The sequence below is a fragment of the Candoia aspera genome, chromosome 4 (genome assembly GCF_035149785.1).
Source record: "Candoia aspera isolate rCanAsp1 chromosome 4, rCanAsp1.hap2, whole genome shotgun sequence".
Taxonomy (NCBI): Eukaryota; Metazoa; Chordata; class Lepidosauria; order Squamata; family Boidae; genus Candoia; species Candoia aspera.
In genome coordinates, this window is record NC_086156.1 from 18245812 (window position 1) to 18261720 (window position 15909).

At 38.9% G+C, this 15909-nt stretch overlaps 1 protein-coding gene across 1 annotated transcript in view; it reads right to left on the reverse strand.

Annotated features, from left to right (window-relative positions):
• The window catches only part of MYO3A (myosin IIIA), a 103610-nt gene that overhangs the window by 65045 nt on the left and 22656 nt on the right, over positions 1–15909 (reverse strand). The window contains exons 7-15 of the mRNA XM_063301919.1: positions 14583–14648; positions 13068–13223; positions 4763–4862; positions 3257–3373; positions 2549–2653; positions 2235–2318; positions 1661–1863; positions 899–997; positions 636–750 (exon numbers count right to left, since the gene is read on the reverse strand). Coding sequence (XP_063157989.1) covers positions 636–750; positions 899–997; positions 1661–1863; positions 2235–2318; positions 2549–2653; positions 3257–3373; positions 4763–4862; positions 13068–13223; positions 14583–14648 — 1045 coding nt within the window. The remainder of the gene's footprint in view (positions 1–635; positions 751–898; positions 998–1660; positions 1864–2234; positions 2319–2548; positions 2654–3256; positions 3374–4762; positions 4863–13067; positions 13224–14582; positions 14649–15909) is intronic.

The window sequence follows — 15909 nt, forward strand, 5'->3', positions numbered from 1 at the left end:
TACAGCAATATACGGTGGCACTCTAATATTTATTATTTGTTTGGCTTTTTTCTGATCTTTCCTCTACAAGCTGAAAGCAGCAAACAAATGACTTCCTGCACAAATGACTTTCCCCCACAATAACAACCCTGTGAAGCTGCTTGTACAGAGAAAGAATGACTGGCCTAAAATCATTCAGTTGGCGTCCATGGCTGTAGTTGGACTAGAACCTGAGTGATTTAGTCCTACTCCAACAATGGAACCTTCATATCATACTGGCTCACATATTTTATTTTATTTTATTTATTTATTTATATTTATTTTCTATCCTGCCTTTATTATTTTTATAAATAACTCAAGGCAGCGAACATACCAAACTCACACACATTCAGTTCTTGCAGCTCTCCTGTTTTCATGGGCTTCCATGAGGGGGCAAATGAAGTGACATGCATCACGACCTAAACTCTGTGCCTTTTCTACTTAACAGGTGGGGTGGAGCTTGTGTTATAATGTCAAGTTACACGTTTTGTCATTTTGATGAAATCTCACTTTGCTGCAGAGGCCCCAAAAATATCAATTGTTCATGTTGATTTAACATTATCAGGCTTTACTTTTTAAAATGACAAATAATTAAATATTTCCAGCCAATTACCTACCTCCATTGTAAACCCAATTACTTTGAAGCACTGCTCAATTAATTCAAACTTGGATTTATAAAAATGATTGTTCAGGAAATCTTGCACTGGTCTCAGAAGTTCATTTTGTAGATATCTAGTAAAATGATGGGGGAAAGAGTGAACATTTTCACGTGGAAAATCAATACAAGGCATTTGAATTTTTCACTCCAAATTAGCTTGAAAGTATATTTATTTGAGAATTTAGGGATCTAGAGCAAAAAAATACGAAGTTTTTTTTATACCTTGGGGGTTTATTTTCTGGCAATTTATAATGAGCCAATTTTTTCTTTTCTGCCAATCCGGCATAGATGTAGTAGAAAATATGAAAATTCTTCTCCCCACTGAAACAAAGCAAGAAAACAAATTACAGTGCTGCAGCTATTAAAATAAAGTTATTCCTGCTATGAACTTCACGTTGCATTTTAAGTATTAAGATTTATTTCATTCTTTCTAAATATTAACATTTATTCCCAAAGCCATTACACACTTTAGGAAGGGATTAAAAAGAAGTGGTTTCACAGTGACAAAATATAAGGACAGACCTGCCCTGGAAACAGTTTAAAGTTGATCAAAATAATCTCTTGTCTATCTTATAGACAAGTTAGACTTGTAACATTATTTATATGTTACTCTTGGATGTTTTAGTGATCTCCGTTAGCATAACATTTAGCAAAAAAAATATGGTTCAGGCTATTTAGGGTGAATGGTCTACTTGCCTGCTATTTATGTCCATCCCACATTTACCAATTCACCCACAAACTACACTTACATAGAGTGTGTACAAGCCATATGCATGTTTATTAGACTATATAAAATTTAGGACATGAATACATAATTCAGATTAATGCATGTCATGTCAAAGGTTTTATGCAGATGCTTCATCTAATTCTACCCCATTTGAATTCATCTGTATCACACATCGGTTTCATCTGAATCAAAACTCTATTCTAAACATCCCTGCCTTCCTTTTCGGCAAGATGCCCCCTTACTTTCCTTTCACTTACCCAGCTTGACATATGACTCTAGACTTTTCTAGAAGATATTCTGAAATCTGAGTGCTTACAACAGTTCCATTAGAAGTGAATTTCATTTCCAGGTATTTCCCAAATCTGCTAGAATTATCATTAATAATAGTGCCTGCATTTCCAAAAGCCTCCAACAAATTGTTGACCTGGAGAATCTTTTCTTGAAGAGTCCTGTTATTAGCCTAAATAAATATTTTAAAAATGAGAAAACATTTAAAAACTCATCTTCTCAGTGTACGTACAATACATATGTTTGTATTACATATCCCAATATAGGGAACTTTTCCTACAAATTTTATTCAGTTACCATCATAACTCCACAAATAACTGACAGAATGTAATTGTTAGTTCACATGTTAATTCCCTGATGAGAACACATTTAGTTGAACCCATCTCCACCCAGTGCAACCTCTGACAGATAGGTGAGTAAAAGTTCATGATTTCCCAGCCTACTAAAGAATAATGGAATAGTAGAGATCATCTAGCATACACACTATTTGAGAGATGAAGTGAAAACCTCCCATAAATACAAAGTTTTCAGAATCTGGCTTACTCTTCCAAGGACAGTCAACTGTTGAACTAGCAGATGAGAACTTTGAGTCTTCCCCGCTCCACTTTCTCCAGAAATGACAATACACTGAAATTAAGAGTCAGGGATATTTGTTATAATTAACTTTCCACACAATCAAGATGAGCATTAATTTTGGCCTTGGAACTAGGGATCTGTAGTGATTTGGATCCAAAGCAGAAAAATGCTTTGGAAGGGGATAGGGCACTGGCTACATGACTGCCTACGCCCTCTCCAATACCCTTTTTCTGCTCTGGATTTAACTGCTGCACATTTCTACTTGGAATAATTAGCATTACCTGATCTGACCCATAGGTGACCATTGATTGATATGCAGTATCAGCCATAGCAAAAATATGTGGAGGATTGCCAGTCCGTTTGGCCCCCATGTACAATCTGGAATGCTGATGGACAGAAAAGACAAATATTATGTATTCCATTGTTTTATGCTACATAAAACAAAGAGATTGGTTAAAACTTACCTGATCAATCAAAATACTTTTACAATGGGAAATAGTTGCTATATGGTGTAACACTTTTAAGAGGTTGGCAAACTTTCCTGGGGCAAAGCATTTCTCAATTTAAGCAAGTCCTCTTGTTTTTCTGGTCTTTTGAGCATACCCAGTTACGAGTGGCAATGAGTGCCAATACTTGTTCATTACCTAATCTGAAATGCTAATTTGCTTATTGTAATGCTCAGATGTAATTTTCTATTTTATTTTTTACATTTCTCTATTTCTCTTCAACTATTTGTATAGTGAGGAATAGGAAATGAGACCTTTGCACACATATACCTTGGTACCTTCAACCTCTTTTTTTAGCTCAGTTACTGCTTCAAGCAAACTAAGCAAACATCCCAAGGGAGATTTTGTGGACATGGAGACAAGCCGTGACCTCTGCAAAGTATAGTAAGCGAAAAGAACTTCCCTTTAAGATGCTTCAGTGCTCTATGCCCAAATTCTGACCTTTCCAAATTCCCTTCAAACTAACTAATCTAATTTTCACACCTTTGTAGAGTAAAGGTCTAAGTTCCGAAAAGGATTGACTGCAATGAGGATATCTCCCACGTAAGTGTAGATCTGATCCCGAGTGTAACTCTTTTGCAGTTGCTCTGTTACTGTATTCTGTTTGAAATTGAGAGAGAGAGAGAGAGAGAGAGAGAGAGAGAGAGAGAGAGAGAGAGAGAGAGAGAAGCTAGTTATGTTACTTTTTTTAAAAGGAGTACCTATACTGAAGAGAGATGAAGAGTAAGATACATTTAGATTTCTTCAGCCATGATGTCAACCTTAATTTTGAATTCTACCTGCATGATTACCTCTTGGATCCATGTCCTCCTCATCAGTAACTAATCAGTAGAACAAAATTATGTCAAGGACTGACTCTGGAGACTTCAATTTGCAAAGCATATGCTCTACCAATGAGCTACAGTACCTTCCCTATGAATCACCCTATCCCACATTCTCTGCTGTGGCAGTGGCTATCCAAAATCTTAGTTCTTTCCTAGCCTATTGTTTGTGAAGCATTTAATTTGAGTTATCAAGGGTTGAATCTGAAACCTTTAGCATGCAAAGCTATGGCTTATTCAAGACATATTTTAGGGACTTATATCTTACACGGCAAATATGGAGAGTTTGATCTTAGTGTAATTTCACCACTATGAAAACCTCACAGCCCCAAATCTTGTGGAAAGTGGTTTTTCTCCTGTACCCTTTCTGGTGGGCAATCTTTACTCTCAGGGGTACAAACTTCTTTATAATGACATCATAGATGCAGAAGAGGCTCACTGAATTTTTGTATAGCCGGTTAAAGGCTTCTTCCATATTACCTCTGAGAATGTTGGACTCCCAGAGTTTTATTTTTCATTCCTTTATCCTTTCGTGAACTTGAGTTCTGGCTTTAGAATGTGATTTATACAGTTGATTCAAGTCAGTATTACCAAACATGAGACAGAGGGAGAAAACAAAACTTGGGGCTATGGGTTGTGTTAATAATAACTAGCTGTAGGGAGGAATAAATACAATAATTGCATTTCTCTCAGTTTCTCATTTTCATCAATCTGTCAAATTCTGTCTCTTGAATTTGGTAAACTTTTTAAAGTTCACGGTAACATTTGCATGTATTTTGATGTATATAATCCCAAATTTTGGTTGCAGTGCTATCTGATATAAATATTGTGCAAACAGTATATTGATTTCATGAATACATGGTTTTTAAATAACATACAGTTGTACATTTGAAGAAATAGGGTATATCATTGTATATTTCTTAATAGGCAAACTAAACTGAAAAGTTTGTAAAAGTGTGGAAGTCAAATGATGGCTATGTTTTGGTTTGTATATTAGTTCTAAGATTCAACAAGTCTTCCTCAACACTACCTAGCCCCAACTTAAGTACAGCAAAAGGCAGATGGGCTTGAAATGGAAGACACAGAACTAGGTCAAGGTGCTTATTTGTTCCAAGTGTGCAACTTAGTCCTCTTTACAAAAGCTCCTAACAAAATAAAAACATCTTACCTCATCTAATACTTCTAAGGTTGCCAGATCATCCACATCCTCCTGGTTAGCAGCTGGAGACCTAATGAAATTTTCTTTTTTAGTATGTATACGTTCAAATCTGTAAGAAAACAAATATGGATATGTGTGTTTAACAGCACAAACAGAAGACTTTGAATATTATTGTGACTGAACTGCTTAGGACTAGAAAAGCCAAAGCATACTCTGTGACAAGCACAAATTTAGACCTCCAAACTCCTTATGAAGATATGACCTTCCTTTGGACACAGAATTATTTTTATCTTTTTTTAAATTTCAGGAGCAGTAATAAGTAGCCCCATTTCAAGGAACTGAATTAAGAATTCAACCCTCACCTGCTCCGGTTAATCAAGCTTTCTGTGGGCATAGCAGTTACATTCTAGTCATTGTTATGGGCGGAATGTAGTGAGATGAAAACAAAAAATTACTCTACTTGATTGTTATAGAAGGTCACTTATGATTCTTTTTGTAGTTTTCAGAGAGTACTGATATGGAGTTGGGGCTATGGCAAAGGTTTAATATTTTTGTGGGCCTTAGAGTGAGGTTAGGATTATGCTACACCAAGCTGCTAGCCAATCAGGATATTTTTTTCTGGGAAGAAGAATTTCCAAAGTTAGTAATGAAGTCACTGATTATTATGGTCCACTGAACATGTGTTATAATCCGCAATTGTACATCATGTTCCCATACAAGAGCTCAGACATTTCTCTAAAGCAGAACGTAGATCTGAATCACTGCTGATCATGCATGGCTAGTTGGTTTAACTGTACAACATCTTGTGTATTCAGCTAGGATTTTCTTCCTTCAGGGACCTTGTAATAATGTGCAAAAACCTGCTGCCTTACACTCAACAATGAATGTGCAAGTTTTAACACTGATATTTGAAAACCAATACTAGCAGCATATTTTTTAGAAACCAGATAAAATACTGCACTGTTTTCTTCCAATCCTCCAGCATAACCAGTTAGGTGAGGTTGGTTGAAACAAACTAATCTGATTCTCAAAGTGTTACCTAGTTGAATTCCTGTTAGAATGAAATGTAACCCATCTACTATATTCTAAGCACTGGCACCTCATTCTATGAGTTATTCTCATACACGAGACTTAAATTATTAATACTGGGATGAGAGACAATCAGGAATTACCAGGGCTGTAGGCTAGACTGGGAAGCCAAACAAACAAACAAAATCTTGTAATAAGGCAAAGGCAACCCAGCTTCATTTTGTTTATACATTGATTTATTCATTGATTTGCATCCTGCCTTTCCTCAAGGAGCTCAAGGCAACATAGATAACATTATTTCTTTCTATTTTTCCCTATAAGACCATCCTTATGAGGTAGGTTGGGCCAAGAGAGAATGACTGGTGCAAAGTTACCCAGAGAGCTTCTGTGCCTAAGGGTACACTAGATCCTTGGTCTCCCCATTCCTAGTTAAGCATCTTAACCAATATACCACATTGCAGTTGCCAGTTGCAGTTGCTGCATGGATGGGTGTAATTTTGCTGAGTGTTCTTGGGATCAAGCAAGGTTCCCTAGATGTTGCCAATGTGTTAGGAATTCCATGTAATCCTTGGGTATACAAAAATCTTTTGGAAACCTCCAACAATTCTAATGCAAGGTCAAGGTATGTGACATCCTCCTAATAGATCTGGAAATGCTCCATGTCTCGTGTGTGGCTTGAGGAAGAACAATATTTGGATCAGGCTGCAGGCATCTGGAGGAGGGCAAGCACTGTTTGGCATTTAAAGACATTTGAAATGTTGAAGCAATTGGCTGGCCCAAGCAGCATGCAGATTCTGCCGACAGGGTGACTTTGACTAAGTCATGCATATGCGACACAAATGACAGCTGCAGGAACCGACAGCTAATCTGTCCCCCTTCTATTATTTTCTTTCAACCAAGGAAAGTAGACCTTAAATCAGCCTGTCATTTCCCATGTCTGATGTTAACCACTGCATACAGCACGTTATTTTTACTACACAGCCGAACATGCAGCAGTGTGTTGCCAGGGTGGTATCACATTCAGCCTACAGGGTTGAGCAGCTGCTGAAATAAGGGAGAGACAGAAAGCCAAGGAACAAGGGGATTACTCTGCTTCTCCTGCTGCGTATACTTTCTGTGGATTTCCTTTTAGAACATCAGGGTTCTTTCCCTTGGTATGCGCTTACCAACGTTTCTCTTCAAATATATTTATTTAATTTATAATTAATTCATTTACAAAAATGTGTATGCTGCCTGCTCACTGAATTCTAGGTAGCTTAATTGTGTTGCCTCTTTCTAAAGAAAAAACAAGTTTATAGCCACTTATTGTTTAGTGGCTAGCTTGATGAAAAAGTGAATGTTCACCATGGCATATATATGGATGAGAGAGAGACGGAGATAAAACACTTGCAGTATTTTGCCTGTTCTCCGGGGGAGGGGGTTTCCAAGGGGAAGGGAGTAACAAAAGTCAAGGCAGTGTCTACACATCTGCACAGCCAAAGCCTTGCCCCCCTTTTTTTACATGTGTCACATGCATGAGGCATGTAAAAAAGGGGCATTGTGCTTTGAGTGCAGTCACTGCCTGCCATCCTGGCTTTCTGGACACCTGCCCCCCAGCACCTGCCTGCTTTCATGCCAAAGAATACAGACTTGCTCAAGGGGAGGGAGGTCAGTGCATTTCTCAAGCCCCCCAAGAATGCAGAAAACCAAAAAGCTCTCATCAGACATTGCCATCATATTCACAGGCCCAGTCAACCAAACCTTCGACAGTTTCTATTTCAATCTGCACAATTACGGTTGTCAGTATTAGGGAAAGTCTTTGTTCCACAGCTTTTGCCAAAGCCTGACAGTCAGCTACTCTGAGGCTGAACTGACAGCAGGAGGAGTCAATCCAGTTATTGTTCCAGCTCGTTTTTCTATTCATTCCCAGCCGCCTACCTCCTCCTTATCTTAGCCAAAGCAGAAGGAGGTCACTTGCAGCCCAAGTGTCAACATGCACAAAAGGGATTTTTGATGGCTCCCAAAATAGCATGGAAAAAGCCCGCTCCTTGGTAAATGTTTGTCCTGTGTATGATAATTAGAATTATTTGCCTGATAGGGAAAATCCTAGGCCAGCTGAAAACTGCTATTTAAATTCTGAAATAATTCACATGCAAGATTAGGAAAAAAAAATCTTGGAGGTTATAATGGGGGTTTTATAAAATTGGGTCATCACACTGAGCAACCAAGGGGAACTTAAGAGTGTTATGTAGCTCAGCCTTCCCCAATTTGACACTCTCCAGATTGCATCCTCAAGGATTCCCAGCTAACATGCAGTTATGATGTAGTCCCAACACAGCTAGAGCAGGCCAACTTGGGAAAAAATGATGCAGACAGAATTAGGGATCCAATATTTGGTCAAGGACTCCTACTGTGTTTCTTGATCAGAGGTAGAAACTCATCTATTGCCCTCATTTTAGGGGAAAATGTTCCATGTTTTTCCTATCACTTGTTATGACATACTGAAAGAACCAAATTAAGGGCACCTATTTCAGTACCCTCCTTGAAGATACGTTCTTATAAATGCTCTTCCCACTCTGTTCTAAAAGAAGCAAACCTAAAATCCACATTATTTCTTATATTTCTGCACTGAGTAAATTACAGTAGAAACAGTCTGTCCCTCTTCCTCCCAAGCTTTTCTGATGGTAAGATGACAAGCAATTGTTGCCCAAAGTATCAAGAGCGGAGAACCTGCTGGTAGCCTAGAGGGGTGCAGTTAACAATTTTTGAGTGGTAGAGTCACATCACAATACAGGTGAGTGGGGCTGGGAGTTTTCCTTTTTTTTTTCCATTGGGGGGGTAGGCTTTTGTCTTCATTTTTATAACACTGAAAAAGCATTGAAACTTTAGGGCTTATATTACAGTTCTGATGTACAGTAATATAAAAGAGTGCTACCAATCTGTGGCAAAGATACTGCCACTGCTTAGAGGGGATTCAATCACAAATTTCCCATTCCTATTGTATGTAAACCTTCTAAAGAAATAAATTAAGCCATTGTTTCACTGAACGTCTGAGATCTTGTTAGCATTAAAGCAACAATCTCTGCTAACTATAACCATGATTAAGCATTATGAGGCTACCAGTTGTCTGAGGTTTAGAGTTTGTAGTCTATCTTGTTGACTCTCAAAATGTTTTACTGAAGACCTAGTCTAATCAAGATGCCTAAACAACTTTCAGTGATTTTGTAATTTCTAAAGGTCACCTTGTTAATTATGCCCCAATGTTTGTAGGGCTGGTTGATCTGTGGGTGTGACAAATCTTTGTAATAAAACCTAACTGGATCAGCTACAGAAACCACAAGCATTACTGCAATTCTTCCTGACTGGCAAACACAACTGGACAGATGAGGCAACAGGAGACAAGCTAATCTTGTCAGACACTGCTTGACGAAATAACCTCTTTGCTTGAGTGTCACTTTTAGTCACCTAATTGCTATGCACTGGAGCATGTTAGGACAGCCCAAGCTGCATTTTTATGGGCATGCTGGAGAAGCAGCAGCAGAGGTGAAAGAGAAAGAATATTCTAAAAAGACAGGAGCCCTTTGTAGTATTACACTGAGGGTGTTCAAAAACTGGGCTTGCTGTGGTGAGTATTATCTGATGGAAGTAGCTGAAGAATTTCCTACAGATGATGATGGCCTCAAAAGCTAATGGAATAGCAAAATGCTGTCTGCACTAGATGGATTACAGTAACACCTACTGCACAAGGAACAAACACAGATCAGTCTAAGCATTTCCCAAATACTGGTGTCTATGCCGCAGTTCTATGCCAGAGTGCTAAACTAGGTATTGGACAACAGAAAGTCTACTTCTACAAAACTGTTATGGGGAAAATGCAAATCTTGCATATTTGTGCCTTTCAAGCTAACCTTCCAGAGATTCAGTATCTAATGAAATCATACATGTCTGATCAGAAATTGCTACCCCAATTGGTATAATTTGTGACAGCAGTGGGAAAGCATTTAACTTTGCAGGTAGTCCTTGATTTATAACAATTGGAACCGGAATTTCCATCGCTAAGTGATGCGGTTGTAAAGTGCAATGTCACGCGGCAATCCTGGCACTCCCCTTTGCTGTGATTAAGTGAATCCCACCAGTCATTAGCTGAGGACCCACTCCAATCCAAGCCATTCCAGGCTTGGTCCCTCCCATTCTGAGCCTCAATAAAGTAAGGGATTGCCTCCAACTCTTCCCACCCACCTATCTCCCCCCACATCTCTGCCCTTTTGGCCACCCTGCACCTTGCCTTGTGGGGCGGCAAATAGCCCCAGAATCATGAGGCTCAGGGGTTTCTTGGCACACCGTGGCTCTGCAAGAAGCCTGAGCCGCAGTGCAGTGCTCCATTGCAGCTGCCCCTAGAATCCTCAGCCACCCAGCCCAATCCCAGCCACAGAAGGCCTCGCCACCTTGCACTCCGAGGCCCCTGCTGCCCTGTGCTCCACCGGCCCAGCTGACCTTCACTGTCTTCTTGCTCCCGCTGTTGAGGCACGCCTGGCCTGACTCCTTGCAAGGCAGCTGCTGGCCATGTGAGGCCTTCTTCCCCCAGGTCTCATGAGGAAAATGCCATGCACGACCTGGGGAAGGCTTGTGTGGTCAGAAGCTGGAGCGGCAGAGAACAGGGTGCCAAAAGGCCATAGATAGGCAGGTGGGGGGAGTTGAAGCACCCTTGCAGTCATAAGTGTGGGCGAGCTGCCAAGCACCCAAAATTTGATCACATGACTGTGGGGGTGCTTCAACAGCTGTAACTTCAGGACCAGTCATAAGTCCCTTCGTTCAGTGCCACCATAACTTCAAACGGTTGCTGAACGAATGGTCGTAAGTCAAGGACTACCTGTACTATTTGTTTCAATTCATACATCTAGTTTGACTTCTTGGCTATAAGCTTTCAGCCTTTTCAATAATGCCATTCATTAGATTTGCTCTTTGTCATGGACTGACAGAGGATACCCTTATTCCCACCAATACTGACAACAAGTTGGGCTTTAAGAAGAGAAGAGGACACTTTCAAAATCCCGTTTTCATTTCTAATCAGATAAATAGCAGGCAATAAAAAGAGCAAAATTAATTCCTAGATCTCAATGGGTGATTGCAAAACAAAAACATTTCAAAACATTAAACTGCCATAAAAACCAAAACCAATAACAATAATAGTAATAATAATAAGTGGCTGATTTTAGTAGGATTTCTATATTCAAGTCATTTGACATGGAGAAAAAGGTGACACCAACAATTGATGGTTTTAAAGAAAAGTCTTTTAGATTCTAAGTTCCATTTTAAAAAGGATAATCTATTATTTCTTACCTTGAAGCAGAGCAGAAACACATCAATACTCATCAACAACTAAATTTCAAATTCAGCACATTACTTTGATGAAGTTGTTTCAGAGAACCTGACGCTGAAGTAAAATACTTCTTGTAATTTCACCTATGCATCATGAGGCACAGGATATCTTGCTAAATGTCCTTAAAATCATGTAAGTCATACTAATGCTGTCAATAATATTTCTTTCATTTGCTAAATGGGGACTTGGGTAGATTGCAGATAACTCATGTTAAGAGTTTTTATGACATTATACCTATGACAGGAATGCAGTCCCACCATATGAACTAATGAATGCAGGCAAAAGGAGTTCCTCACGTTGAGGAACTCCATGAATGCATCTAAATATGTAGCCAAATTCATGGATGCTAACGAAGAATTCATACGGTTAAACAAAACCAGTTCCTGATTTATTGTATTTCTCCACTGGCAAGACACAGATTTACATTATACATGTTTGAAGTATTAAGTTTCTGCATTCAGGGGAAATCTCACACCCACCATTTCCCAGTATGATGGAAGCTACATTCTGGATTATATACTTTATTTCTTTATGGCATTTCTCATATTCCTCTATGGGTTGGGAGACATGGGATTTGCTATAAAGATTGATACTGCTGGAAGTACTCAGATCTATGTTTGGAGGACAAGGAAAGGATGGTTGGTTGGTTGGTTGATTATCCTTACTAGAAGGGGAATGCAAATTTGGAGCTGAGTGTATATTCAAAGCAGAACTCTGGAAGACATTCCAAAAGAAATATTCCAGATTATATGTCCAAGAGGTCAGTGGAAGTGTGTGCACATTCTTTAAACAACTTTCTACCAGGTGACAGAATCCAACTGCATGTTATGAAGTTTAAGTGTTCTTCTATCTCTCCCTTTCAGATGGGTGTCAAAGGCCTGCAATTTTTAATTCGCCTAAAGCTTCACTTGTTAATCCCAAAAGAAATTCCAAGTACAACTATATTCCAGAAAAACAGAGGAAGCAATCAATTATTTTATGCACATAAAAAAAACTATATAATTATTAAACAGCTGAAAGATGAATAGGAAGGTCTTATTTTGAAATGGGAAAGTAGCTGTGTGTTTCCTAAAAGTAAATTAAGTGAGTGGAGTTCATTGGATCTTTTAATCTTTTTTTATCCTAGTATTCAGAAGACACCATTTTTGTCTGTGCCATGAGAATCACACGCTGATCTCCACAATGATGTAGCAAACCGTGCAGATAGTTCCACTAGGAAGAAAAAATATTTCCTTCCTCTGATTGCTTAAAAAGTGAATATGGACACATCCTTTCATACTTGGGATCATGGAGATCAGGATCGATGACCTCAGGTGGGAAAAAATGCACAGTCAGCACTTAGTCAGAGAACAAACAGAGGTCTAGTGGACACCCTCTACTTTAAGAAAAATATCGGCTGCTTCTTTCCCTGTTTGTAGCTCCCACTGTATGCTCTTTGATCTTTAGGGAATGAATTAGCACTTGTGGGCATTCCAGCAGGACTATTCATATTGTCCAAACATATGGACAGTCTGGCTCCAAATGTTCATGATACCTTTAATCTCATTAACCAATACTCCAGAGGAAGGCCGTAGCGATGATGGGGTTGATGATGGGATGGGAGCAGGGCTGCATCAGAAACATGAATGGGGATTGAGTTTTCCTCTGCTTCCTGGATTTCCTGGAGCAGGGAGGGTCTAGAAAAAGTCCTTAGTTTTTAAAACAGTTGTTTTAGGTTTTATACCATAGCCTTTGTGTGTTTCCTCTCTTAAAATGACAAGACGACGTACCTTGGGATCTTCTATCCCTCCCAAGGAAGGCAAATCTTGGATCATATCCCACCTCCATTATTCATTTCACAGAAATATTTGCTGGTTAAAGTTTGCTTGTCAAAATTAAATTTAATGATCTTAAAATGTACTTTGCTCTGTGCAGGAGAAAAATTACCTTGCTTTTTCAGTAACGCCCATCTGCTGGTGAACATCAATAAACTCCATCAGTTGCATTTGCAGGATATTCTCTTTGCCCTCCACCTGCTTCACAAAATCATGCTGCAGTAGGTCAGTCACTCTGGGGCGCTTCTCATAATCTTTGGTTAAACACCTAGTTTGGCAGAAAAGAACAATTTCTAGGAAATATAATGAAGTATTGCATGAGGATGACAGGAGAGGAAGGGAAGCCTGATTCCACCTATGGCACAGGACTAGCATGTGGAACTGTTTCCCAAAACTCAGGTTTATGGTCACCCTGTCATATTTCGCACATACAAAACCATGATGTGTTTTAGAAAGCCATGGAAGGAGCTGGGAAAGAACTACATTGCACTGAAATCCCACCACTGTCTTCTCACAGAACCCTTGAACAGAATGGTCATCTTTCTGAGTAGATTTCTGCTTGTTCCCAGACTGAAAAGGAAGGATATAATCTACTACTTGTCAAGGTAGTAGCAACTGCTGTGAACATTAGGCTATATCTCTGCCTACTTCCAATGTTGCATGTACTATTATATGCCTAATAAGCATTATTTGCTCATACAAATAGGCTGAGATCCTACAATGCCTGAGTAATGCTTCCATCAGCAGAAGGATTGGTACTGGCCTTCTTTAATTCCACTGAAAATCTATGCTACAGGAACAGGGACCCTTTGGAATCACTTTGGTGACTACTTTGAGAGGGAGGGTTTAAGTCTCTCCAGCTCATCTTCTATCCATGCTGAAGGCTACTTAAGGTCAAAGCCATGGCACCAAGGGAGGCACAATCTATGGGCACATGACCCAGTTATCTTGATGAAGCTAAGCAGATCTGGAGCTGGCCATTTCATGGAAGAGAGAAGGCCTAAGAATCCCATTTATACTACCTTAAATTCCACAATAAAAGAAAGGTTGGATATAAATATATTGTCATGTTCGCCGTTTCAATGTCTCTGAGACATCGTAACGTTTCTCATGTCATTAATTGGATACGTGTTTCATCTTTCATGGGAGGATGAGTGTACTTATCTCTTGGCTTGGCTTTGGAATGTTTTCTTCTTATCTGTTATGTTCAAGGTTACTTTCCCAGGCTAGCAGGTCTGACGTTGGCTAGCACCTGGACCGGGCGGGGCTGTTGCAACGGGGGCGGGACACGCACGCACTGGAGGAGTCTTAAGTTTGTATTTGGCGTGCTTTTGCTCATTCTCAGCTTTCTCTGTATTTGTCCTAAGTTCCCTAATAAATCAGATTTCATTTAAGCACTTCTTGTGAGTCTGAGTATTTGGGTTGGGCAATCATTACATATATGAAATAAAATAAATACCTATTGACTTAAACCCATTGTTCTGCATACACTATAGGGCAGATCCTTACTTAACAGGAATATAGGCAGATGTTCCAGCAAACAAAAATATTACCAAAGCATTTTTAATGCTGTGTTTCTGTGCATTTATATATTGATTTTTTTGTTAATGATTTGACTATCACTCACTTGCTGATAAAGTCATTGAATTCAGATGACCACAGTTCTGGCTGCTGTAATGTTGGAGATGGATTCCTGCAGAAGATGGTACTAAAATAAGTTAATATGTTAACACAACAGGCCTAAAACTGGCCACCAAATAAAGTGTGAATAGTCAAACTGAGTAATGAATTTGCAGAAGAGTAATTACGAATTGATTTCCTCTGATTTATAAAGAGCACTTTTAGAAAAGTAAAATGCAGCACTGATTGCCTTAATACTACAAGATTAACAATGTACTACACCATAAATAAATATGATTAATGACTTATTCATCATTATCTATGCATCATTCAAGTTCCTTGCAATCCTAAAAGCCATTAGCTTAACAGTTCTTTATATCCTATCAGGTTGAGAGAAAAAGGTATTTACTTGTAATTGCCTTGAGGACCACAGTCTAATCCAGTGTTTCTCAACCTCAACAACTTTAAAATGTGTGGACTTCAACTCCCAGAATTCCCTGGCCAGAATGCTGATTGGGGAATTCTGGGAGTTGAAGCCCACACATCTTAAAGTTGCTGAGATTGAGAAATACTGTTCTAATCCACTGATTCTTCAACTGATTAATACAGAGTTTTAATCAGGATTTTTCCACTGCTAGGTGAAATAACAAGAAATTTATTTTTGTTAATATATGTATGGTTGTCACAAATAAAAGATCAGACAAGTCTCTACCCCAAAAGGCTTATATCTGAAAGTAGACACTCTCCGCCCCGCTCAGCCCCATGTGACACTGAAAAGAAAGAAAAAGCAGAGGAATTATTGAGACCAGTAGATCTTCAGAAGGTTGTATTGGGGTATAATGGAGAAAGGTTTATATCTTACAGACACATCTAAAAGTAGCATTCTAAAAGAAATACTTATTGCCACAGTAATGTAAAAACAATTTATTTGATTATATGGTAATAAGACAATATATCATCTGAATTATAAGGCTCTTCCAATGCCACCAATAGATATATACAGTAAGTTAGACAAGAGATTTTCAAATTATAAAATGCTAATTGTGGGACACTACTGTATTTTCAATATCCTAGAGTTTGAATATACCTACCCAAACCTTGAGATCTTCTTCAGAGAAAAGATCCTGCTATTTGAAGAAGTCTAGTGGTGATTGTGGGGAAGCGAAATCACAGATTGTGAAAGCACAGATTCATTTTTTTCCTATCTTAAGACCATCAGATGTTGTTATTGTTGGATGACAAGTCCTTATAACGCTGATAACATTTATACCTTTTAACGCTGATCATTCCAGCTGATGATGGAGATCATAGTCAACAAAAGGAAGCCCATCCCT